General features: G+C 43.3%; 2 protein-coding genes across 2 annotated transcripts; one reads left to right on the top strand and one right to left on the bottom strand.

Annotated features, from left to right (window-relative positions):
• Positions 1-4,979: 4,979 nt before the first annotated feature.
• Positions 4,980-15,083, bottom strand: LOC100282046 (CBF1 interacting corepressor). Its single transcript, NM_001361150.1, has 5 exons — positions 14,924-15,083; positions 14,595-14,696; positions 13,742-13,889; positions 13,572-13,618; positions 4,980-5,471 (listed from the first exon to the last, which is right to left on the bottom strand). Exons 1-5 carry the CDS (start codon positions 15,017-15,019, stop codon positions 5,268-5,270), a joined length of 597 nt encoding a protein of 198 aa, NP_001348079.1. The 5' UTR covers positions 15,020-15,083; the 3' UTR covers positions 4,980-5,267.
• On the top strand, positions 8,318-13,333 carry LOC103646272 (uncharacterized). The gene is made up of 7 exons (XM_020548245.2): positions 8,318-8,451; positions 8,556-10,885; positions 11,272-11,341; positions 11,431-11,592; positions 11,753-11,794; positions 11,910-11,954; positions 12,066-13,333. Exons 2-7 carry the CDS (start codon positions 10,698-10,700, stop codon positions 12,324-12,326), a joined length of 768 nt encoding a protein of 255 aa, XP_020403834.1. The 5' UTR covers positions 8,318-8,451; positions 8,556-10,697; the 3' UTR covers positions 12,327-13,333.
• Positions 15,084-26,533: the final 11,450 nt, after the last annotated feature.

The raw sequence follows: 26,533 nt of genomic DNA, 5'->3' as shown, positions 1-26,533 counted from the left end.
TGGTGAAGATGAGGCTACATGGGAAAGAGAAGAACTCGAGTAGATTTTCCCCACCTTTTTCCTAGTTCATCTTAATCTCGAGGACGAGATTCTTTGTAAGGGGGGTAGGATTTGTAATACCCAAATTGTAAAAACATATGAAAGAGGTTGATCTCCTTAATTATTTTGTCATCCACTCATTGCAACATGAGGACATCCTATTTGAGTAAACAAATAACTAATAAATATATACTCTCTATGCATCATGTTGGAGCTTTTGGTTGCTTGTGCATTTAATAATACTGATAATATTAATAAGGGCACATAAATGAGGAGGATTAGGGATTTAATAAAAATTTAATCATAGGATTCAGAAATAAAATGGATGAGGAAAGAGAAGTGAGAAAAGAAAGAGATAAAGAGTATAAAACTTACATAAAATATATAGAATTATATGTTCAAAGTTAGTACCTTAACTGCCCAATATAATCTGAAGACAAATTTGTCACAGGATTTGAATTTAAATTTGAAATTGGAAAGAAGGGAAAAAGGAAAAGAAAGAAAAAGAAAAGAATAAAAACGCTACATGGGCCGACTAACTTCATTTCGGCGCAACTGAAAGTCGCCTAGAGGGGGGGTGGACAGGCGTAGTCTGAAATTTACCGCTTAAAACACACACTAGAAGCCAGGGTTAGCGTTAGAACTTAAATCAAGTCCGAGAGAGGGGAAAACAAATCAAATGGAAATCAAGCGAATGAACACGGTGATTTGTTTTACCGAGGTTCGGTTCTAAAGAACCTAGTCCCCGTTGAGGTGGTCACAAAGACCGGGTCTCTTTCAACCCTTGCCCTCTCTCAAACGATCACTTAGACCGAGTGAGCTTTCTCCTTAATCAAACAGGTCACTTAGACCCCGCAAGGACCACCACACACTTAGGTGTCTCTTCCTTTGATTACAAGTCACCTGGGAATGAGAATGAGGAAGGAAGAAAGCGATCCAAGCAACAAGAGCGCAAATGAACACGAACACACATTCTCTCAAGTCACTAGGCGGTTGGAATGAATTTGGGACTTGGAGAGGCTTTGATCTTTTGATTTGTGTCTAGGAGTGAATGCGCTAGCTCTTGTATTGAATGAGAACTTCAGAAAAACTTGGATGCATGGAGTTGTGGTGGTTGGGGGGTATTTATAGCCCTCAACCACCAAGAAGCCGTTGGGGAAGGTTGCTGGCGATGGGTGCATCGGACAGTCCGGTGCGCCACCTGACAGGTCCTGTTCACTGTCCGGTGCGCCGCCACGTCACCCAACCGTTATGGTTCGGGAGCAGTCGACCGTTGGCGCCTTTGTATTCTTGTGCCACCGGATAGTCTAGTGTCACACCGGACATGTCCTGTTCATTGTCCAGTGCGCCTCTGACTCTGCGGCTCTGACTCTGTGCACACTGTTCTTCATTGTTGCTCTGTCAGTGGCTTTTGCAGTCGACCATTGCGCGAATTAGTCGTTGCTCCACTGGCACACCGGACAGTCTGGTAAATTATAGTAAAGTGCGCATGCGAAAACCCGAGAGTGGCTGGTTTAACCCTGTACGGGCCTGGTGCACCGGACAGCCCGGTGCGTCAGACCATAACACACTTGGTTTCTTTTTCTCCTTTGAATTGGATCCCTAACTTCAATATTTACTGGTTTGTGTTGAACCTTTTTGCACCTGTAGAACATGTATTCTAGACCAAACTAGTTAGTCCATATATTTGTGTTGGGCATTCAACCACCAAAATTAATTGTGAGAAAAGGTTAACCCTATTTCCCTTTCACCAACTCCGCATAACACGCCGCGTGGCCTAGGTTCTCTTACCGCACGCGCGCTCACCGCTGATGATCGGGGTCCACCGGTCAGCCACGTACTCTCCTTGCGCGCCTCACGCTCACTGTGGGTGAAACCCATGGGGCGGACTCGTTCTACGCTAGCGCTGTATCCTCACACGCTCTCTTCGGGTGGGGGACATGTTGTCAGTGACTCAGCGCAGCGTTCCTCAGCCGGGTCGATGATGCGTGGGCCTGTGGTCACTGTGGATCTCCCGATAATAGAAGCTCTGCAGCTCCTCCGCTCGCTGCGTGTGAATCCTGCTTGAGATCCAACCAACTGGAGCAGCGTTTATATGTTGGCGGGGTTGCCTCGACCACGCGCACGCCCCCGCCAAACTCCTGTGATTATTCCAACTCAAATCAGGGAGTTACCAGTAATCGTGCGAGCAAGTCGGGGAGGGGAGAAAGCCTCCGCCAGCGCTGTTCTTCGCGCTCACCGGTGACCGGTGGCCTGGTGAGGGAGTGTTGGTGTTTGACCGGACCTGTGCATCGGACATGCGGAGTTTTGGGCTCTGTAGTGCACCGTCGCCTTGGAAATTTCTCACTGGTGCGCGGCGCCGCTTCCTCCCGTGGACAGACCCGTCTTCGCCGTGTGTACTGGTGAGTGTTCCCCTTACTAGTTCGACTCCATCTCCTCTTTGCGTAGCGCGGTCTGGGTCGGAGCTTGGGCGCAGGAACTGGGAAATTACAGTCTGCGGCAATGGTGCCGCCGCGAGTTCGCCGGTGTGCCCAGCCAGAGATGAGAGGAGAGGGCGGTAAAAAGGGAGAAGTGTCGTTGACCGTTAGATCCTCAGCGATCGGCTACGATTAAGTCTAGAGTAACGATTCGGCGTGAGAGGTCTGGGCCGTTGGATCTAATCGGGCGACTGCGGAGTAGACGCACGTGCTTTAAATCAGAACCGTTGAAGTTTGATCTGAGTGCCCAGGGTGAATACCAATTCGGTTAAACTTGATTCTAATCCGGGCCGTCGGTATAGATCTGACGGTCGTAGTTGCGCGATACCCTTTCACTCAGGCTTATTAACATAAGAAACCCCAGGTTTTCTGGAAATAGAACCCGCCGTCTAGGGGGTGTAGACTGAGTCTGGGAAATCTTTTGAGTTAGCCCCTGGACTTTCTAGTAATTGGTGCGCAGTCCAGAGAGTAGTGAAAACCAGATAATTAATATTAGAAATTGATTTAATACAAAAGTAATTCCAGAAAACTTGTGAAATTCATATTTAATTCATTTTAGCTCCAAATTGATTCATCCAGAGACATTAATTTTGTAATAATATTGTCTATCAACTAGTAGCTCTGTTTAGTCATGAAACTTAAATTAAAATTATTCACTTGAGTTATTCTATTCTAGCTACTAAATAACTTTAGAAATTCATAACTTAATAACCGTAGATCCGAATTTAGTGATTCTTGTTCCTACGATCTCGTTACACAGCGTGGAATATTATCATACATTCTGTTCTTTTGTTTGGTGTGATGTTACTTTTGCTATACCATGTTTGTTTGTCTTGTTGCGAGTGGACGAGCAAGCCACTGAGGATCCAGGGGTTCAGCAGGTGGAGAGTGCTGAACGGGAGCTTGTTGAAGGCAAGTTGTGTCCTTGATCACTTATTTTTACCCACTCATGTTCTTATTAATCATAATGATCTGCATAGGTTAATTTTGATGGGACCCCTTTAGGTTACCCTAGTTTGACTATCTTTATACCTTGATTCCACTGGACTTTTTGGGTAGTACTTGCTATTGCTTTATATGGTTTTGGGTATGGAGATACACATTATTCATGATCACACTTTTATTATCATTTTATTATGTACTGTTCATGATAAGATTATTATGTTAATTGGAACATGGAGCGACCACCCGGGAAACAGTACTACCACAAGGGTGGTATGGGACTCCCTTGGCTGACTAACTAGGAAAGCTAGTGGAGGACTACCTTACCCGAAAGGGGCAAGGGCAGTAGGGGAGTGGTCAGTGTAGGGAGGCCCTTGAGTTGATTTTGTTGCGATGGCGGTCAGGCGAGGGGTCCCTGCATTAGAGCTTCCTAGAAACTGTAGCGGGTTCTCTGAAGCTAGTGGAACTTTGTAAAGGCATCGTAGTGTTACCCTGTCTCGCCTCCTTGGTAGAGGTTTATGAGATTCATGACCCCTTGGCAGATGGGTAACATGACTTGTGGGTAAAGATGCGCAACCTCTGCAGAGTGTAAAACTGGTATATCAGCCGCGCTCACGGTCATGAGCGGCTCGGACCCTCACATGATTAATTTATGGAATTAAATTCAATTTGTCATTTGCATAGCTTTGAGATTATTTATTATTACTTTGATTTATTATTACTATGGTTTGGTATTTACTTACACTTAGTAACTGCTAGTAAAATTTTGACCAACTTATAAAAGCAATGCTCAGCTTCAACCTTTATTTTATTGATCAACCTTACACTTCACATGAACTCTCACCTTTGGTGAGTTCATGCACATTATTTCCCACAACTTGTTGAGCTATGATATTTTGTGAGCTGACTCTTGCAATATATAACCCCCCACAGGTGAAGAGCAGGTGGTCGAAGAGGAGCCGCACAACCAGGAGTTTGACTTTATCTAGGTGGCGTCTCCCAGTCAGCTTCGTGGCGCCAGAGAAATAATATTTAGTTCGTTTTATATTTATCATTTATTTTGTAAGACTTTCGCTATGTAATAAATATATTTATGATATTTATGACATTTATCTTTATATATTCTGTCATTATATGGAAGTTCTTACTTGACGCACATATGAGACGTACCCGGCTTTATCCTTTAAATCTGGGTGTGACACTTTCATTCAGAGAGCGTGTTCAAAAGAAATGATTAATCATACATCTAAAGTTATTGGCTGTGAAAACCTAGCATTAAGTGTTTAATCATACATCCACAGTTGTCATTTTCATTATGCTACGTACTTTCAAGGTCTTGCTTGTGTGTTTTTTATTTTGCTGTTTTTTTTTTCACGGACAGGAACTAACCTTATAGACGAGGCCAACTATACGGTTGATAACTAGAGTGATGGTGCTAAGATGCAGTATTCAGTCTTTTGATCTGAAGTCGAATTGGTGTATCACGTTGCTTCAACGAGAGCATAACCGAAACAAGTGACTGGCCATGTGAAGCCTTAAGATATATATAGCAGTTCGATTTATCAAATATTTCAAATATAGACATCAAATCCTCTAAGGTACAGCAATCTAACAATGACTTACCAATTCCTTACAAAGTTTTAGGAAGCCACACAACTTAACCAGACCCTCTTAACTGTTGAGCATTCTATTGAGAACATGGTAACTGATTCCATCAACCTTCAGAAATAATCTGTATTGAATATTACATCCAAACCCACCAATCTACGGTTCAAAATGAAAAGGCGTATTGGGTACAGTATCTACTCCTTACTTCCCGAAGAATTTAGAGAGGCGAACTGGACCTTCCTCACTTTCACTGTCTCTGTGCTTGGACCTTGATCGGTGCTTCTTTTCCTGCTTTGTTCTCTTCGAACTAGATCGTGATCTGGACTTCCTTGAACCCCTATCCTCATCATCGCTGCTGGAAGATTCTGACGATAAGCTGGAACTTGACTCTGATGAACTTCTGTGCTGTTGAAGTTTTAAATGTGAGTGCACCATACAAATTTAAAGTAAGCACAATAAGTGAATGTAATGTTGAGACCAGTTTTAGTAGGAGCTTTTGTTCTTCAAGCTCTTCTGGTAGGGAAGTATTCAGTTCATGCTATTCTCTATTAATCCTTAAGGGTGGAAGGAGGGCGTCCACCACGCACCGTGCCCCCGCCCGCCTGATGCGTCCCCTCCGCGCGCCCGCAGACCCCGCCTCCGTCCTAGCCCCCGTCGCCGCAACGACATTGGCGGCGTCCTCCCCGCGCCCGCAGCCCTCGCCCCGTGACCATGACCCTGCCTCCGTCCTCGACCGATCGCTTCAAGTGACCCAAGCACCTGCGCCTCCGCCCGACTCTCCTCGCCCACGCTCAGACCCGGCTCTCCTCCCTCCTCGCGACCGCGCAATCCCGGCTCGATGCTTTCCATGGAGAGCAGAGCGTCGGCCTTCCGAAATCTCCGCCTAGGACCGCGCCTTCCACTCCCTCACGCCCGATCCACGCGAGGCCCACAGTCCCTGCGCCTTCCCGATCGGCTTTGCCGACTCAATCCACGTCCGCGCACACCCGCACGGCCGCGCCATCCATGCGCTCTGCTGTCCATGGAGAGCACCCTAAAAATCCTAAACCCTCAGCTCCCACCCGCGCCACGACCATGTCTCCCGCCGTTACCCCGCCCCTGCCATCTTCGCCCCTCGCCCCGCTCTCCGTCGATATGGAAGGGTCGCTAACGCCCTGCCCTCGCCCCCGCGTGAAGCTTTCTCCATTTTGGATCTCCTTCAATCGTCGTTTTCCACCGTGCGTTTCGCTCTCTGTGATCCTACGGCTTCGTTTTCAGTAGTGCGTTACTTTTTTGTCTCATTTTTCCGTAGCGGGCGTAGATTCTGCTTATCCAGTTCGCCGCCCATGTATTGAATTGTTTTCTCCAGAATCCATTTCCTTAATCACCTCTTTCCCCCTCCTTTGTTTGCTCGGCTTTGTGGTTTTACTGTTTGTGTTCTCTGTCGGTGAGATCCATCAGAAAGAAATTAATCTTTTTTGCCCTCATATTTCTATTGCCGGCCGCATATTATGCTTATCCAATTTGTTGTAGAAAAATTCTAATCCTCTTTCCGGGAGACAAAATAGGTTGACAGGCAAGGGGCAAGTAGTGTTTTGATACACGGAGGTAAGCCAGTTTCCTAGCACACACTTCCTATAGCCTGTGAAGAACATGTAAGGAACCTGCTTCACCTTCACCAATTTTTTTTTACGTATATTGCTTCAATAGTCTCTCAAGCGTCGTCGCCTGCGTTTGTGGGATCTAATTCAGATTGTCTGAGTCTTGTGCGACGCCCTACGCATCAGAACAACGACTACACGCGAGATGAAGCATCAAGCCCGCCTCCACAGCGGAAACCATTGGTGAGCGATTTGTTCCTGGCGATCCTACTATTTTTTATTATCCATTTTTCTAACTTGAATTCATACTTACCAGAGTTTAGAATCGTGGATTTTCCTCCCCGTGCAAACACTAGATTATTTTTTTGGATTGGTTAACTAACAGTTCTCGACGATTATTTGTTGCGGACATTGTTGTTTTCTTTTTCTTTTTTTTCCTTTTATTTACTTGATTCAAGGACTGCCAGTGGCCAAAGGGCACTGCCACCTTCTTTTGCTTTTACGATTATTATTACTTCGGACATGGCTAGAATACAATGGTTCAGCTTAATCCATGAAATGTACGGGGATGGATTGTTCTCAGCTATTGATCGATTAATCCTGCAGCACGTCCTTTGCTGACTATTGTGTTTCAATGGACAAGGATGGTGGAGATACAGTGAGCATGAAAGTCATTATTATTTTTAGCCTTGGCACTATATGTTTGCTAGCAGTGGTTACATGATTCTTCTTTCAGAATAGACAGCAAAATCAGAGCCTTTACTGTTGTTTATATTCTTCAGGTAACCAAACCTTGCTTTCTCTCAAACTGGTTTGTTGTGTGCTTCTTGCACTATCGATGCAATTGTTAAAATTTCTAATTTAAGATAATGTCAACTACATTTGGTGACTATTTCTGCTTCGTATATATTCTATCCCCTTTGTTTGTCCCTTGTTGGGCATTGTTGTTGTTAGATAATGTCATCAGCCTTTTCTATGCAAGAATGGCAGGGTGAGCGAAACTTTAATAGGTTTGGTGGATGGTTGGGTAAGTACTCGACTACTAACAAAAACAGAAGGCTACTGGAAGATGTCCACAGTCATATTCTTGCCTCCCAGCAAGCAAACTTGGACAGGTTGTTGCTTTTACATATATTTGAGATCTACCTGTGCCCTCTTTCGTGGCTTGTGCTTATCGTCACATATCTAATTTGTTATTAGTGTGCCGGTATGGTATAGCGAGGCTATCCGTTTTCTTATCTGGACATGTCCTGAATCTGCACTTATTATAGTTTTTTGTATCTTTGTTTTAGACCTCCTTAGGAGGTTTCCCTTGTATCCGAGTCCATTTTGGACTTTCCCTACTTGCTTCTTAATATAATCATGTGCAGCTCTCCTGCGCGTCCGAGAAAAAAAACCGCTCTTATTATGTATTTTTTTTTGTGTGCATCATTGTTGTTTGATATGGGACTTTCCCTACTTGAGAACCTTGCACTTAGATATGGGAATCCAATAATCATATTGAACTTAATAAAGGCAAGTGCAGCATCATTGTTGTTTGATGTGAATGTCTTGACTTATGCTTATATTGTCACTGACTTTTCTAGCTGAGGGTTTAATCACCAAGTTGATAGTCTTCTGCTTTTTGTTATAAGTCTGAAATTTTGAACCCCTTAATTATATTTCAATCAGACCCACGAGAAGAAGCCCCGTGAATCTCTGCTCTGTGCAGAATTTGCAAAGGCTATTCATTACATTAACAAGAGCCTATCTGATGACAAGTGTCTAAAATTTCTGCACATGGATCTGAGTAATCTTTTTCGAAGGTAATGCATTGTATTACAAGCGAATCTTATGTAAAATTGCTCCTTCAGTGTAAGACAATCATCTTGTATGTACCTTAGTGTGAATTACTACCTGCTACTTTCAGGAAAGGCACCAATGTGCTTGCACTGTTGAGCAAGGTGGCATCAGATGTGTTGGATCTAACTGAATTCCTCCACTGTGAAATAAGTACATCAACAAAATTTGATGACATCTCAAGGTAGTGATATTTTTTCCTTAATAATGCACAAGTTCAAGTTGCCAAGTGATAGGAAAGTAATAGTGAAGCTAAGTTCGTCAATTTCCTTAAAGAAGAACCTCCACTGGAATTTATTTTATGACGTACTTTCTCTAAATATTTATGCCAAATTCATATGTTAGAGATCACAATTATTTTTTGTACATTTGTAAGTGCTTGTTTTTCAGTTCTAATACCCTTTATCCTTTCATTGCAGTGAAGAAAAAACTGTTGCCAAATCACGTGATGACAGAAGTAGCAGAGATCAAACTGAATGTGCAGCTAAGTTGGTACCTCTTTTATTACAGAAGGGTGTCCTCAGGACAAATTGTATAGACTGCTTGGATCGCACAAATGTTGCACAATTTTCATATGGTTTAGCTGCTTTAGGGCGTCAACTTCATGCACTGGGACTTGCTGAAGCACATAAAATTGAATTGCATGATCCTCTGGTTGATTATCTGATGGATTTCTATGAACGGATGGGTGATACATTAGCTATTCAGTATGGTGGCTCTGCTGCTCACAACAAGGTATGTCTCGTTATATTAGCTTACTCTGGAAACGTGTTCTACATTTTTCACTACTGAAAGGCTTCTTTCTTTTATAAGGTTGTGCTTCTTTCTTTTGTGAATATACAACAACAACAATAAAGCCTTTTAGTCCCAAACAAGCTTTAGGCATGTGAAATCATGAATAGTTGTTTTCCATGTATTCCTATTCAAGGCTAAACCTTTGGTATATTACATCCTTTTACGTCTCTTTTTACTGTCTCTTTCCATATCAACTTGGTACGATCTCTACTCCTTAGGTTGTATGAGTGGCGGGTGGTAGAGCGCAGGCTGGAAGAACGGGGGCGAGAGGATGCCGTGCTGTCGCACGGTTGGGAACGAGAGGAAAGGAAATAATCTCTTCTTTAGATTAATTGCTCGCTAACCATCATGGTTACAGAGATAGGACTTATATAGTCCCTGACAGAAACAAACTCCATATCCTAACAAACTCCCTCTAACAACTCCTTATTTCTAGGACTTGTCTAATATGTAACAAACTCCATATCCTAACAAACTCCCTCTAACAACTCCTTATTTTCGACTTTCCCTACTTGCTTCTTAATATAATCATGTGCAGCTCTCCTGCGCGTCCGAGAAAAAAACCCTGCTCTTATTATGTATTTTTTGTGTGCAAAATCTCAGCAATCTTTTTCTGGTTGTAAATATGGTTTTGAATACTACTTTTTTCTTTGGCAAGTATAAGACTTAGATTCGATATAAGAGGTAAATGGTTTGACTAATCCAATTGACTGGAGCTAAATGATTGGTAGCCAATCCACACACTTCTTGTGTCATCGCTCTCTAAAGGGAAAAGATTGTTTCACAGTGCCATTTTGAGTGAAGAGGAATAACGTAACTAGATATTTTCTAAAGCCGGATTATTTCATACTGAATTTTGTTTCCCTTAAATTGAGGTTATGAGGAAAAACCATGGATATCCTGAACAGACGTGAACAATACACCGCATAGGGCTAGGCAAAAAACCCGTAACCTCAATGTTGTTTGTTTGATTGTATATACCTGCTCATGCTTTAATTCATTTGATCTTCATAAAAGTTTGATTTTTCTGAAATATAAGAACTGCACAGTTCTACTAGCATTTGTTCCTGTATAGATAACTTTCTATTGTATTCTTGAAGCCATTTGCTGTCATCTCTTGGTCATACATATGAAATCCTTTCATCTTCTCATGCTTTTCAAATCTTTTCATCTTCTCGAGCTCTTAAATTCATTTGATCTTCATGAAACTGAAAGACTGAAACTGTCTGTTATTTTTATTTCATGGCCTTGGTGATTCGAAGTCATTTGCTTCTACCTCCTCTCACGCATATGAACTATTTGTTTGTTTCTTATCATGGTTGTGCTTTGGTGTCCTGAATGATGACTGCCAATGTTCGCAGTCGCAGCATATGTTCTTGTAGGTTGAATAGAAGAGTAGAAGCACCAAGCTGTACCAATGGGGCGTGGAAAAGTAGAGCTGAAGAAGATTGAGAATCCAACAAACCGCCAAGTTACCTTCTCCAAGAGGCGGATGGGGTTGTTCAAGAAGGCAAACGAGCTAGCCATTCTTTGTGATGCGCAAATCGGAGTCATCATATTCTCTGGCAGTGGCAGGATGTACGAGTACTCCAGCCCTCCATGGAGGTGCGTGAAGCATTTTTTATTTCTGAAGCTTGTTTAGTACAGTAACATATAAGGTTCAGCTTTATTCTGCTATAAGGTTTTAGACTTTAGTGATGAGTTCAAAAAATTCATGAGAGCTTCAGAACTGATTTGCAATTATTCCTGCCAACTACAATCTTATAGCTTGGCGTGCATCATAGAACCTTTTAGCTTACCATATACAGTTTGAAGCCTTCAGTAAAAAAAGAAAGAGATGGTGATTAGGTGTGTGGTATAAGACGGGTATCATATATTCATGTTGCCAGAGTTTAATAGTTTCAATAGTGATTATTTATGACTGAGCACCCATCAGGGGTTTTACGACGTTTTTATGCCGTGCTATATATCACTGCTGCTTCTGGTTGCAGAATAGCAAGCGTCTTTGACAGGTACCTGAAAGCCCCTAGCACCCGTTTCGAGGAGATGGACATCCAGCAGGTGCAGCTTATTCTCTTGGACCAAGATGTTACAATCTCCGTTTTCCGCTGATGTATAACCTAATATTCGCGCCCTCCTTTCCCATGAAGAAAATCGTCCAAGAGATGACTAGGATGAAAGATGAGAGGAACAGGCTGAGGATGATCATGGCGCAGTACATGGCGGAGGACCTGGCCTCGTTCTCCGCGCAGGATCTGAGCAACCTTGAGCAGCAGATCGAGTTCTCGCTGTACAAAGTTCGCCTCAGGAAGGTAACTATGCACTGACTATAACTAGCACGCCGACATATTGATTGATGGAGTAGCCTTGTAGATTCTTGTAGATCTTTATCCTAAAAAGAAGACGAAAAAAACAGTCTTGGGAGATCCCTCAGTGCTAACGCTGAGCGCACACTTGTTTTGTTTCTGGCAGCAAGAGCTACTCGATCAGCAGCTGCTCGAGATCCGCCAAAGGGTACACAGCATTCCAACCTCCGATCCGTCGCTTGGTAGCCTGTACACATCTCTCTTTTAAAAGGCCCGAGTTGTTGTGACACACAAGAGTTCTGTTTCGTCCTGAACTTCCGCAGGAGATGCACATGCCAGCAGAGCAGAGCGGCTACCTGTGCCTCATGGTAAGGCGCTTGGCCCGTTTTCATAGCCCTTAACCTCAAGTGATCCCATGTCTGTTTGTTCCAAAACTTTTCTTTGACTGAACCACGGCTGTGGCCTTTGAAAAAACACAGAACCCGGCTGCGGCTATTGCTAGCGGGCAGCACCAGCAGGCTGGCGAGATGGTGGGAATTAACCCGAGGCCGTTCCCGTGGTGGGACGTGGGAGCCAGTGGCAGTGGCAGCCAGAGCCAGCAGCTGCTGCTGCACGGCCGGGACGCCGCGGAGTCGTCGATGACGGCGCTGGGGCTGTCGCCGCAGATGCACGGGTACAGGCTCCAGCCGCGGCAGCCCAACCTGCAGCAGGACGCCGACATTCATCGCTGGCTGTGGTAAGCTGCTGCCGCCTGTGCCTGGACACTCATTTGCTGTTGACTGTTGTGGCTGAGGAAGTGAGGAGCGCGTTCTCAAATCTCAACTCTGACGGATGACGGGGATGGTGTTGATGCCTGCAGATTTGCTTTGGTCGTGGGTGTGCGTCCTCAACGAGACGAGACGACGCTGAACGTGCAGCTCCTCCGCTTGCGACCTGTTCATTCTAGAGTCTTTGATCATGACCTGCCCCCATAATGAAACCGCCAGTAGTCGTGAATATCTCCTTCTCTAATCTAAGATTGGACCTAAGAGGGACATATGAAGATGTGGTCGGAAATCCATATAATATAGAGTCTATCCGTCGCCTGTCGCCTCAGCCAACATGCCCTGCTGAAAATAAACTTTACTGGAGCTGGCTTGTGCTGGGAGCTCGGTTGTCATCGCTTTGATCTGTGTTGAGGTGCCGTGAACGAGCAGAAGCAGCAGGTACTACCGAAGCAACGGTAGGAGCAGGACGGCATAGCACCTTTGCTCTGTTGCTTTTGTGCTGCCAAACTGCCACCTGTTTGGTTTAGCTTTTATGATAACCTGGCTGTGGGAATAATGTAGGTATCGTCGAGATTACTTGTGAAGAAAGACGAAGATTTTCATAACGTTTGGAATCTAGAAAATGACGGATTATTATTATTGCAACAACTCGGTCGATTATATGTTTATATTGATTTTTGGATGATTTTTACCAAATCGAATCTTATAAAAGCGAACTGAAAAGTTGAGCGTTTGGCGGTCCGCGGCATTTTTTTATGGCCAGAAGCTAAAAAAAATGAAGCAAACATGGCCATTATTAGAGTGAATTTTAAGCAAACAGGGTCATTAGTAACATAGCTTAGGTTCTGAGTTTAGTCCATTATGAGAGTGAATTTTAAACTGAGATTGAAAAATCTTTTCGCCTATCGCATATTAAAGCACAGATCTAAGGCTAGAGCTTAGATGTGGCCGTTCTTATACCTTGTGTCCTATAACCTAACAGTATAAACCTCGAAGGCCCCTAGCTTCCCAATGCACTAAGCAGTGTATGCCCCTAAGACTCCTAGCTTCCCAAGGAAAAACCTAGATCCGTGTTCTTCTTCCCTGTACAGACGATGCCTCCTCACACCCTCCCCTGTGCTCCCTTCCTCCAACGGTATTACATGTTCCCGTTGCAACGCACGGGCACTCACCTAGTATGAAAATATAAACTGATGTACCTAGAAAGAACTATCATACCTTTCTCCTCTTTTTATTTCTTTTCTTTGCATCCTTATCCTTCCTCTCTGTTTTCAAAATTCTTTTGTCAGAAGAGCCATTTAACATATGCAACATTATTTATTTGTGGGAAATACTAAGATTCTAACATTACAGGTATTATCATTTGGCAGGTTACCATAGCCCATTACCTTTCTTGGAATATGATGACTTTGAGTTGGACCAGTGATTTCTTCCATTTGCTAGCTTCTGAGCTCTTTCAGCATCCAGTTGAGCTCTATACTCTCTCATCATTTTATCTTTGTCAGCCTCCAGCTCACCCCTTTTCAATTCCTCTTCCTGACAGTGAACAAGAATACCATCAATAACTACAGAACTACTTATAAAAAAACCTTTTGTGATTAGAATACATCTTGGAGCAATAACAAATGTTGCTATCGATTAAAAAAGAACAATATGCTTAACCAAATAGTGGTATCGGTCGGGTGCTGGAATCTGCTGCAAATAAAACTGAGAACATGAAAATCTAAAAGGGCCTTGTTTGGAATTACAAAGGTTTGTCTATAAAGACACCACGGTCGATACTTACTACTTACGAGTGACTCAACAGTCAACATATGAATCACCCAAGCCAAAACATCAAAACCAAGATAGAAAACTGTTATTTTGAGTGATGACATTTGAAAGATGTGAATGTTTTTTTATAAGGGCGTCTGACATTAAATTATGGTGAGGTGTCCAAAGTGAATCGAACACGAAATGAGCATGTAGTAGCCAGGGAAAAACTTGATGATGCTAAATATCCATTCATGTCAGTTGCATTTTCATCTAAAGTAACTTACTATGTGATCTAGAAAAGCAATCAACATTATCAGAACATAAACTAGCATGAAAAAATTTGGTCATAACTTTTGATGTGAAAGTTAGTATCACGAACACAAGACAAAGGTGACTCAGAAGTCAGTACTAGGGGAGCATGTTGATACACTAAATATTGAAAGCTGTAAACATGAGTAAGAGACAGATTACTAAAGCCGGCTGTACCTTCTGCTTCTTTTTGAACTCCTCCCAGGTGACGGTGTGCGTCTTGTTAAGGCTGGCCAGGCGCGCCGCATGCCACTCTGGAGAATGAAATGAACCGTCCGTCTGCGACGGCCCTCGTTAGCCAAAGTTCTTTTTTCTTTATTTTTCACCCAAACTAGAAGTTGGATGAGATAGCCAAAATTCCTCAGCAGCTGGAATCCTACTCTACCATATATATTAGCGTACGAATAGGGCCGCGGAAATAATGAGATCAGGATGGATTGCAAGCCTGGAACTCGGAAGTGCGGATGGCAATCAGAGATCTGCTAGGAGAGAGGAAGGGGACCGACCATGCCGTCTTCGGGGGCGTCGGCGGCGCCAGGTGCGCCGGACGAGGACCCCAGCCTCGCCCGCTGCATCGCCTTATACGCCTGGTTCTTCCCCATCTCTCCCTTGCCGCCAGCGGCCAGGCCCAGCGAGACCAGATTGGAATCGGAAGTGGTGAGCCGGGGACCGGAGATCCCTTTCCTTCTCCTGGTCTAGAATTTTGCAAGGGTGGCACTCTCTTCAGCGGGCTTCAGACTATTGCCACCGCCATCGACGCAATTGGAACCGTGGCATTATAATCTCGCTCGATTTGAAGAAATAGCATCCGGGTGTCTTGATGGTCATTAGCCATTTACAAATGTCGGTCGTGCCCTCGCTCCGTTCGCTCCGTTACTCCCTAGCCGCTGTCTTCAAACGTCTTCTATGTACCCTGGTGCTGTCTTCTATCTTCCCTGGTCGTCGTCTTCTATCTCTCACTTTCTCTTCTCTGTTCATTGGAGTTCGTGAGAGGTCGGCCTTCCTTTCCCTTCACTGGTGATCTTGCGCCGAGGGCGGATCCTGCACCGAGGGCGGTTCCCGCGCCTCCGCCGCTGGTGAGATCTCATATCTTCTTCCACGTGCTAGCTCTGTAACCCTAGGGTTTGCAGCCATGGATTGCGGCATGGAACTGCCGCTGAGCTCTGTGCCCAGAAGTTCTCCGTGGCCGTTGATGCAGCCCATGACACCGTGAGTGCTTCTGCTGCCGCCTGTGTGGTAGCTGGTGATCTCTGCGCCATAGCATCAGTAGGTAACCATGTGGTTTCTACGCTGGATGTTCTTGAATCCGCTGTGGAGGCGGAAAAATGTGCTATGTGTTCGTATCAACAGGCCAGTGCAGCCGTCGTTTGTGCTCAGGAGACATTGGCCAAATACTATCAGGTTTGTATTCTGAAACTTTTACTGAGTCAATACTTCAGATTTTTGTGCCATATGGTTTGTAGCAGCCCTGTGATGGAATTATAATAACCTGAGTGTTGTTTTGAGGCTTGTGACACATGGGAGTAGTTGCTTTGCCCTATGATGTTTTCTTTGAAAATATTGAACTGTATACTACACTTGGTGTTTTTTGTGCAAAATAGCTGAGGGCATATGGCATATGGTTGTTTGTGTTGACAGTGCAGAGTTGATGATTCTATTATTGAGCCCAGTTATGGTGCATATGGCTATTTGTTGTTGTTTTATTGAAAATATTGAATTGTATGGTGCTGAGGCTTGTGATACATGTGAGATGAGATAGTAGCTTAGCCCTATGATGCTTTCATTAAAAAATTGAATTGTATACTACATTTGATGTTTTTTGTGAAAAATAGCTGTTGGGGGTCTGCTTCGTAGCCGAAGGTCCTGTAAGAAGAAATACCTTCGGAAGATCAGCACAGAAATAACGCCGAAGCTACCTTCCAGGGAACTTTGGCATAACGACATGCCTTGAGACGAAGGGTTGCACCGACTTAAAGATGAAAAGACAGATTGACCCATGATAGTTTGTGTCATGATTGTAATCGATTGTAAAGGGTATAAATGTAATTTCACACAGGCTGCGCCCTGTGCCTATAAATAGATGAACAGTACCCCCGTACTGTTCACGCTGATTGGTACTCGCTTGTGTGTCACGCTTGTTCTCATACCTTCTGTCAAGCCGAAGGTACAAATGTAATCTTGTGTTATTCTTATTTGTTCATGATCATATAATAAGAGATATATTATTATGTCATATGATTATCCATATTATTTCTCATGTTTCATATGCTTCATCTTTCATTGATATATTCTGTGATGGTGAAGGTACATCCTTCGTAACCTTCATCCGAAGATCGTTATATCCTTAGAGAAATAATGCTTCGAAGGACGAAGGGCATTAACCATTAATCTACTTTTGTGTTCTCTTGTTCTTAATTCATAGCATTTGAGAACAAGTCTCACTTCCACTTTTGAGTTGATGGCTTCGTTCAGCAACCAAGTCGAAGCATCTTCGGCTACGAAGCTGGTGTTTCCGATAACAGGCGGCTCAGGTTCAGAGCCGGCTAACAAGAAGCAGAAGAAGGAAGCACAGAGAAGGGTGCAGCATGTTGGGATGCAAGGACCCTTCATCAAGTCAAAATGGTCCCACATCCCAATCACCTTCTCCCAGGAGGACCTTCAGCTCAAAGATTACCCTCATAATGATGCCATGGTCATATCTTGTGTCATTAAGGGATTTTTGGTCCATAATGTTCTGGTTGATACAGGCAGTGCAGCGGATATCATATTTGTTAAGGCCTTCAGACAGATGCAAGAACCAGAGGATAAGATTCATGATGCTACACATCCTCTATGTGGCTTCGGAGGAAGGCAGATTGTAGCACTCGGCAAAATCACAATGCAGTGACCTTCGGCTTTGTTCATAACACAAGGACTGAACAGGTTGTCTTTGACATTGTTGACATGGAGTATCCCTATAATGCAATCATTGGTCGTGGGACACTTAATGCTTTCGAAGCAATACTTCATCCAGCATATTTATGCATGAAGATACCTTCGGAATAAGGGCCCATTGTTGTTCATGGGAGTCAAGAAGCTGTCAGGAAGGCCGAAGGAAACTGGACAGATTCAAAGGCAATCCATAACATAGATGGAGCCGAAGCCTGTGAGAAGTATAGATACAAAAGAGAGAAGGCTGCTTCGGCGGATCAGCCGAAGCCTATGCTTCTATGTGAAGATATAGCAGAACAAAAGGTACTGCTGGGATCTCAGTTATCTGAAGAGCAGGAAAAGAATTTGTTAAGATTTCTATTCAACAACAAAGATGTTTTCGCTTGGTCAGCCAATGATCTTTGTGGTGTCAACAGAGATGTCATTGAGCATTCACTCAATGTGGATCCATCTTTTCGGCCAAGAAAACAAAGGCTTCGAAAAATGTCTGACGATAAAGCTGAAGGTGCTCGGAACGAAGTGAAGAGGCTTCTTAGTGTTGGCGTTATCAGAGAGGTGAAATACCCAGAGTGGCTAGCCAACACTGTTATGGTGAAGAAGGCCAACGGTAAATGGAGAATGTGCATTGTTTTTACAGATCTTAACAAGGCTTGTCCAAAGGATGAGTTTCCATTGCCAAGAATAGATTCTCTAGTAGATGCAACAGCTTCGTCAGAGCTCATGAGTCTACTAGATTGTTACTCAGGCTACCACCAAATATGGATGAAGAAGGAAGATGAGCCGAAGACTAGCTTCATAACCCCCAGTGGCACATATTGCTATCTTCGGATGCCTGAAGAGCTTAAAAATGCTGGAGGAAGCTTCAGCAGAATGACAGCCAGAGTCCTTCATTCTCAAATAGATAGGAATGTGCTGACCTGTGTGGATGATATTATAGTTAAAAGCACGAAGCAAGAAAATCACATTGCTAATTTGCAAGTGACATTTGCCAATTTCAGGCAAGCTGGTTTGAAGTTAAATCCAGAAAAATGTGTTTTTGGGGTAAAGAAGGGCAAGTTCCTTGGTTGTCTAGTATCAACGAAGGGGATTGAAGCTAACCCAAGCAAGATTGAAGCTATCCTTCGGATGGAACCGCCAAGTACAAAGAAAGGGGCTCAACGACTGGCGGGTAGATTAGCATCATTAAACAGATTCATATCCAGATCAGCAGAAAGAAATCTGCCATTCTTTGAAATATTGAAGTCAGCCGAAGTCTTTCAATGGGGCCCAGCTCAGCAAAAAGCCTTCGAAGAGTTGAAGCAGTATTTGATTGATTTAACAACATTAACTCCACCTTCGCCAGGGGCTCCATTGCTCTTATATGTTGCAGCTTCGCATTCTGCAGTGAGTGCGGCACTTGTACAGGAGAAGATAGATGGCCAAGTCAAAAAGCAAGCTCCAGTGTACTTCGTCTCCGAAGTTATAAGTCTGTCAAAGAAAAATTATACAGAATTGGAGAAGGTGTTATATCCTGTGTTAATGGCCTCCAGAAAGCTTCGGCATTACTTTCAAGCATATCGCATAATTGTTCCTTCGTCACAACCTCTGAAGGACATTATGAGGAACAGAGAAGCTACTGGAAGAATTGGGAAATGGGCTGCAGAACTTAATGAATTCACCATTGACTATGTGCATAGATCCTTAATTCAGTCCCAGACGTTAGCAGACTTCATCGTTGATTGGACGCCAGGGGCTCATAAAGAAGAAATAAACAAAGACGCCGAAGCTTAGACAGTGTTCTGTGATGGTTCTTAGGTAACCTTCGGTGCAGGAGCGGCTGCAGTCCTAGTGGCACCTTCAAAGGTCAAAACATGTTATGCAGCCAAGCTTGACTTTAGTTGCACAAATAATATTGCTGAGTACGAAGCACTTTTGTTGGGACTTCGAAAGTTAAGGGCAATGGGAATAAGAAGGGCCATCCTGAAAACTGATTCCCAAGTCATTTTTGGCCATGTAGATAAAAGTAGCAAGGCAAGAGATCCGAAGCTTGAAAAATATCTGAATACAGTTCGAAGGTTGGAGGCTTCTTTCGAAGGCTTTTCTGTCAAGAATATTCTAAGAGGTAAAAATGAGCATGCAGATTTGCTAGCCAAATCGGTGGCTCAGGGGCTCCCTCTACCTTCGGAAGTATTTTTTGAAACAATAAAGGCACCTTCGGTTGAGCTCATGGAGAGGGCAGTACTTGTTATTTCTCCACTACATAGAAAAAATTGGAGGACTGAAATTATATCTTTCCTCCGAGGTAATTGTCTTTCAGATGACGAAGCTTACAATAAGAGAATGGAAGCAAGGACAAGATCGTATGTGATAATAGAAGGGGAATTATATAAGCATGGAGTTTGTTCTCCACTTCTCAAGTGTTTATCAAGAACTGAAGGCGTTGAATTAATGAAGGAGATACATGCAGGTCTGTGTGGATCTCATATTGGGTCTAGGCCTTTGCTGGGAAAAGTGTTCAGGCAAGGATTTTATTGGCCGAAGGCAGCTTCGGATGCAGCAGAGTTAGTTCAAAAATGTGAAAATTGTCAAAAATGTGCAAGAGACCAGAAACAACCTTCATCTCTCACTCAGCTAAAACAGCCCACTTGGCCATTGCAAAGATAGGGCCTGGATTTGCTAGGCCCACTTCCACCAGCGCAAGGCAATTTGAGATATGTTGTGGTAGCTATGGAATATTTTTCTAAGTGGATTGAAACGAAGCCTATAGCTACAATAACTTCGGTCGCAGTACATAAATTTTTCTGGCAAAACATTGTTTGTCGCTTCGGCGTGCCGAAGGCTATAACTGTGGACAATGGAACACAGTTTGATGCCGAAACTTTCAAGGAATTCTGTGATCAGATTGACACGAAGATTCATTTTGCATCAGTCAGGCATCCGGAGTCAAACGGACTTGTCAAAAGAGCAAATGGTATTATAATGACGGGAATAATGAAGCTAATCTTCAATCAGCCCAGAGGAAAGTGGCCAGATGAGTTGATTAAAGTGGTGTGGAGCCACAATACAACCATATCAAGATCAACAGGTTTTACACCGTTCAAACTATTATTTGGCAACGAAGCTATAACCCCAGAAGAAGCTAAAGCGGGGTCAATAAGAACAGCAGCTTCGGCAGAAGACGAAGCTGATTATCACGTGGCAAAAGACACTATAGAAGGGACCAGACTTCAGGCTGTGGAGAATATCAATAAATATCAAGCCGAAACAATAAAATGGCGCGATAGAAAGGTTCGGTTGAAAAGTATTAAACCAGGGCATTTGGTGCTTTAGAGAGTGGCTAATACGGACACAGTAGGCAAACTACAGCTGAAGTGGGAAGGACCTTTTCTGGTGTTATCTTCGTCAAGGCTTGGTTCTTACAGATTGAAGGATATGGACGGCAACGATATTCCCAGATCTTGGAACACGGATGAGCTTCGAAGATATTATGTGTAATTTGATGTAATCTTTTTTCATTTTTCCTATGGCACCATTTTCCTTTCCAAAGGGGGAGAAAGGTTTTTAATGGGGACATAGCTTGTAATTTCTCTTTTCTTATTTAGCTCTACGAGAGCCAAATCCCCCAAAAAGAATGTAAAATGTAAAATCTGAGCATGCACCATCGAGTGCAGAGAGAAAAAAAAGAGAGGCAGGGAGAAGCTCGAAAGTTGTCCCCAAGGTAGGGATGAAAACGGTCGGAAACGGTATTTATTCGGTAATCAGTTTTTTCTTTGATTGCGAATAAATAGGATATAGAATATACAATACAAATTTGTATTCTTGTTTTTAACATCCAACTTATTAAGATTCATAAAAGGTAAAGCTCAAATTCATCCTACATTTTCTCAAATAATAGATATAAACTTCGGTATGGATTCGGAAACAAATTCGATAATTTTTTCAACTTTTTGTGTTGTAGGGAGCAAATAATACATAAAACAACTTATATAATATTTTATTCATATTTGTACTAATGTGCTTGATAACATAAGAAAAGATCAACATCAAATATTATACATATATATTTTAAAATATTAAATTTGTTCTAACAGTTCGGATTACCACTTTCATCCCTACCCCAAGGGGATGCGGAGCACGACGAAGCTACAAAAAGTCGTTCCTAAGGGAGCGCAGCGTAAGTTTTCTGCTCAAAAGTTGTTCCTAAGGGAATGCATAGCCAAATACCGCCGAAATATAAGGCGAAGAAGTTCAAAAGACGTTCCTAAGGGGATGCAGAACTTATACCGCCGAAATAGAAGGCGAAGAAGTTCAAAAGACGTTCCTAAGGGGATGCAGAACTTACACCGAAAAATAAGAGGTGAAGCCAAAAAATAAACGGCAAAGAGATTTCAGTCGTTCCTAAGGGAATGCAGAGTCTGGATGTGGCTTCGTAAGCGTGTGTTTGGACATTCATTTGCACAATACATCACATCATTCATTGCATTCATACACATTCATTTAGACATTCGTAGGATCATCATCATATCATAGAAGTACAGACGGTTGCTTTGGCTTTAATGACAAGACTTCGGCGAGAGCAAAAAGAAGCAGATTTATGCTTTGTTGTGTACGAAAAGAAGGGAAGGTGTTTTTCGCCTTCGGCTCAAAAAATACAAGTTTTGTCCACATCAAAGCAGTTCATACATGGATGGAAAGGTAAAAAGATATTACAAGGTATGGACAAATTTACAGAGTAGCATTTGATTCCTAAATTACAGTATTTTTTACAAGGTTAATTCAAAAATTTCTCTAGAGCTTTTTCACAGAAGTGTCTTCAGCTTCATCACTTCATCACTATCCGCCAAGCTTCGAATCATTGCTCTTCGGCTTCGTCATCCTGTACATAACAAAGCGTTATAAGGTAAACTCAAGTCTCAAGGAGAAGGTAAGCACCAGGTATGAGTTTATTACCAGCTTGAGGTGTCTTCGAGCTTCGTCACCAGCTAAGTTTCGCCCACCCTTCGTCCAGATTTGTGTTATGAATCTATTTCCTATGCTTCGGGCCAGGCTGGGGATATCAGTTAAATCTGCTGGTGATAAGCTGAAGTTAGGTCTATTGATGACCTTCCCATGCGTGCAACCAGTTTTCATGAAAGCAACAGCTGTGCCCCGAGAAGCTAGAAGAGCACAGAAGTCACCATGCCCAGCTATAACTTCGTCAAGTGCATCAACTTCGCCCTCAATATGTTCGAAGGTGCCTGGCAGGTCTTCAACCGAAGGTTCAAATTTCTCAGAACTGGCTCCAACTGAGTTGAAGACCTGCTTCAGCCGTTGCACACATCGGTTGCCGAAGTCTAGACATTTATCCTGAAGCTCCTTCAATGATTTCTGCAAATTTGAATTCTTTTCGACTTCGGCTTTAAGCTTCGTATCGAGATTCTTCTTTTCTTGCTCGAAATTTTCTGATTTCAAGAGTAATTCACTGTTTAATCTGGCGATCTCGGCTTGGGCTTCTGTCAGTGAACCCTCCATCGTCTGAAAAACAAAATCTTTCTTCTCAAGAGCAGCTTCATGATCTTTAATTTTCCTTCCCAAGCCTTCAATTATAACCTCAGTATTCTTATCCTCGAGGTCTTGTTGCATCCTCAAGGCTTTACTTAATAGCATACTCTATGCAAAATAACCTTCATCGTAAAACAATGAAAAGCCAAAGGAAAAAAATTTACCTTGAAATTAGAATAGAATAAACTACCGACGATATGTTGTCGTCGGTAGCGACTGATGTCAGCTTCGAGCTTTGGGAAACCAACACTCTTTGACAGAGTACTGATAACCTTTGCTCCAGTTCGGTCTCGGAGGCATCCTAAGCTTTCTTCATCAATACCGCCGAAGAGCAACACTCCTGGCTGGTAGCCACAAGATATAGCATAATCTCTCAGCTCCTCTTTCTCAGCCTTAGATAACTTTTGACCAATTATATTTTGAAAATTGAAGTCCTTTTCATCCAAAGTATCTTCGGTGATCTCCTTCCCTTTTCCAGGCACTGTGGCCAGGGTTTCTTCGGCAGCTGCAGCAGTTTCTTCCACGACCATATTCAACAGCATTTTATCAATATCAGAAAATGTGCTTTCCAGATTTGTATTTGCGACCGTTGCAGCTTCGACAGTTGTAGCTTCGGTGGGAGCAACTTCGGTAGCTATAACAACTTCGACAGCAGGTGTTATCTTTGACGCTGAGGCCGGCGGTGGCGTTTCTTCAATAGCCTCAATTACAGTAATAATCCTCCGCCTTTTTGGCCCAACAGACTTCTTCGCTGCCGAAGGCTCCTTCTTCTTCTATAAAAGCTTCGTCAGATGCGGCCCTAGTGGACTTAGCTTGATAGGTAAGGATTCAGTCATTATCTTTAGAATTTCTTCTATGTCAGCAGTAGAAGGTATTGAAGGAGTTTCTTCCTCTATCTCAATTGTCTTTGGCTTCGGAGCCGCAGCCTTCCTCTTCTTTGGAGCAGCCACCTTCGACTCAGGACTAGATTTTCTCTTTTTCAGAGAATTTCTTCATCTTCTTTCACCATTCTAGCAGCTTGTCTGCTTAGAACACTAACAATTCTTTTTCTCTTTTGCCCTTCGGCACCCTTGTTCAATCGCTCATAGTCAGGATATTCAAAGTTCAGGACATCCATCACCCGATTTAACCTTCGTTTTGGTCGGGTGCCGAAGGCTGCAGTCATCAGTTGATCTTCTTTTTTAGTGTAATTACCCAAAATTTTGTTGCACATAGTTTCTATCATTTCTAACCATTCTTGGCTTGGCCCTTTGAATTGTTTCTCAAATTTGAACCGATAAGGCAGTCACACAAGTTCATTCTTTTCCTTGGTCCCCTTTAGCTTCGGCATGTGCCATTCACTCAGCGTCAGAAACACCTTATAGGCCAGATATTCTTGGACTAGATCTCTGGTGTTGATCTGCTCGGCTACCACCCAAAATTCTGCCACAACTTCTTGGCACGGTGACCCCGACGACATGCGGCACAGGGGCCTAGTCAACCCGAAGCTTAAGCTCTACGGGCTTAGTACTAGCGTCTTGAGCTTCTCCCTCTTCCTCTCATCGGCCTTCACATAGAACCACTCATTTTTCCAACCGGTTGGCCACTTGGTGCGATAACTAACCACCGGAGACTTCATATCTTTGCGATAAGCGAAGTTGTAACAACCAAAATTCTCATGAAGTCCATCTTCTCTGGCCTTCGTCTGATAATGAAGCTCATGCACTCGGCAAAAAGCTTCGGCATTCGGGTCTATTGCTTGGCTTCGGAGTGCCCAGATGTAGACGCTGAGCCTAACGATAGCATTAGGAGTCAGCTGATGAAGATAGATTACATAATTTTCCAAAACTTCCCCAATCATTTTGTTCAATGGAAACCTCAGTCCCGCTCTGAAGAAACTCCTGAAAACTACCACCTCCTCATTTTCCGGTGTCGGAGTGGTTTCTTCCCTGGCGAAGCGAATTAGCTTCTTCGAAGTAGCCTAGCTTTATCAACATGGGCATATCAGCCTCAGAAACGGTAGATTTTCCAAAGTCCAAGTGGCTGGGTTTGGCTAGCATGAGAGTGTTATAATCTTCCTCTTCTTCATCAACAATATCTTCTTCAATGTCAGCATATTCAGCTTTGGCAGCAGATGCGCCTTTGTCAGCAGCTCCCTCTGTCACAACCAGTCCCGATTGTTTCATCACTTCAGAGATCGGGGCAGTCTCTGTGGCTTCGGTCTCCTCTCCGTCATGGGTCACCCTAGCAGTTGAACGTACTCTAGCCATCAGGTGTCGAATTCCTTGCAGTTCTTACGAATGTTGATGATTTTTATAGATTTGATGAAGCTCCTTCTTATGACAAAGCTAGATCAAAATGATGCTTTGCTTGAGAATGCGATGAGAAAGCTTCGGCTATGTGAGAGCACCTAGAGGGGGGTGAATAGGTGATCCTGTAAAAACTTGAAACTTAATGCCACAAAACTTGATTAGGAGTTAGCACAATAAAGCCAAGTGGCTAGAGAGGAGTTCTTGCAAAACACAATAACCACAAAGAGATCAACATAGAGATGGCACAGTGGTTTATCCTGTGGTTCGGCCAAGTCCAACACTTGCCTACTCCACGTTGTGGCGTCCCAATGGACGAGGGTTGCACTCAACCCCTTTCAAGCGGTCCAAAGACCCACTTGAATACCACGGTGTTTTGCTTTCACTTTACTATATCCCGCTTGCGAGGAATCTCCACAACTTGGAGCCTCTCGCCCTTACACTTTGATTATCACAAAGAAGCACAGAAGTAAGGATGGGATGAGCAACGCACACAAGACAAAAATCAGAGCAACAACACGCACACAAGTCACAACACGAGCTCTCAACACAACTCAAAGAGTTCTATACTCAAATGGAGCTCTAGTTGCTATCACAAAGAATCGAATGCGCGGAATTGGAGTCTTGGTGCTTAGGAATGCTTAGAGAATGCTTGGTGTACTCCTCCATGCGCCTAGGGGTCCCTTTTATAGCCCCAAGGCAGCTAGGAGCCGTTGAGAGCATTCCAGGAAGGCAATTCTTGCCTTCTGTCGCCTGGCGCACCGGACAGTCCGGTGCACCACCGGACACTGTCCGGTGCGGATTTCTTTCCTTCTTTGGCGAAGCCGACCGTTGTGACACCCCAGGTGTCAATTTCGCGTTATGTCAGGAGATTTATCCTAATCTCGGGTGCTCAGTGAAAATTTCTATTTCTCGATCACATCTATCTCCATTTATCAAGTTACTCATGAAAGTTTCACCAAGTTCGGAATTATTCGATCTCAAGAACATCCAAATTTCGAGCCTGTTAAAACTTTTTGTTTCTTAAAGCAAACGCAAATTCGAAAGTCAATCTCGTCTCGCAACTCTCGTCCAGACTCATTTATTCGGACTCTCGATAGTTGTTACGTTATCCAATCGGTGTCTGAATCCGCTTTCTCGATATTCGGTCTATGTCCAAATACATAGTCCGAATCCGCATTCTCCAGCGGAATCTCTGTTGTGCCAATCTCTAATTAATTCTTATGCAAATCAACTTCTTATCTCTATATCATCATTCATCTCTATCTATCAAGTGTATTCTAAAGATTTCTCAAAGTTTGAACCAAATGCTCACATCAAAACATAAATCATATACTTGCTTGAAACTTCTCGTTTGAACATGTGCAAATTTTGAAA

This window comes from Zea mays, chromosome 2 (assembly GCF_902167145.1).
Source record: "Zea mays cultivar B73 chromosome 2, Zm-B73-REFERENCE-NAM-5.0, whole genome shotgun sequence".
NCBI classification, from domain to species: Eukaryota; Viridiplantae; Streptophyta; class Magnoliopsida; order Poales; family Poaceae; genus Zea; species Zea mays.
Note: the sequence above shows the minus strand (reverse complement) of the source record. Positions and strands in the feature narration are given on the sequence as shown.

Coding starts and splice junctions, on each gene's coding strand:
- LOC100282046 (NM_001361150.1), bottom strand. CDS start 15,019: ATGGGGAAGAACCAGGCGTATAAGGCGATGCAGCGGGCGAGGCTGGGG. Junction 13,619..13,741: donor GTCATCATATTCCAAGAAAG/GTAATGGGCTAT, acceptor TTTTGAAAACAG/AGAGGAAGGATAAGGATGCA. Junction 5,472..13,571: donor GAAATAAAAAGAGGAGAAAG/GTATGATAGTTC, acceptor AAACTTCAACAG/CACAGAAGTTCATCAGAGTC.
- LOC103646272 (XM_020548245.2), top strand. CDS start 10,698: ATGGGGCGTGGAAAAGTAGAGCTGAAGAAGATTGAGAATCCAACAAAC. Junction 10,886..11,271: donor TACTCCAGCCCTCCATGGAG/GTGCGTGAAGCA, acceptor TTCTGGTTGCAG/AATAGCAAGCGTCTTTGACA. Junction 11,342..11,430: donor AGGAGATGGACATCCAGCAG/GTGCAGCTTATT, acceptor TTTCCCATGAAG/AAAATCGTCCAAGAGATGAC.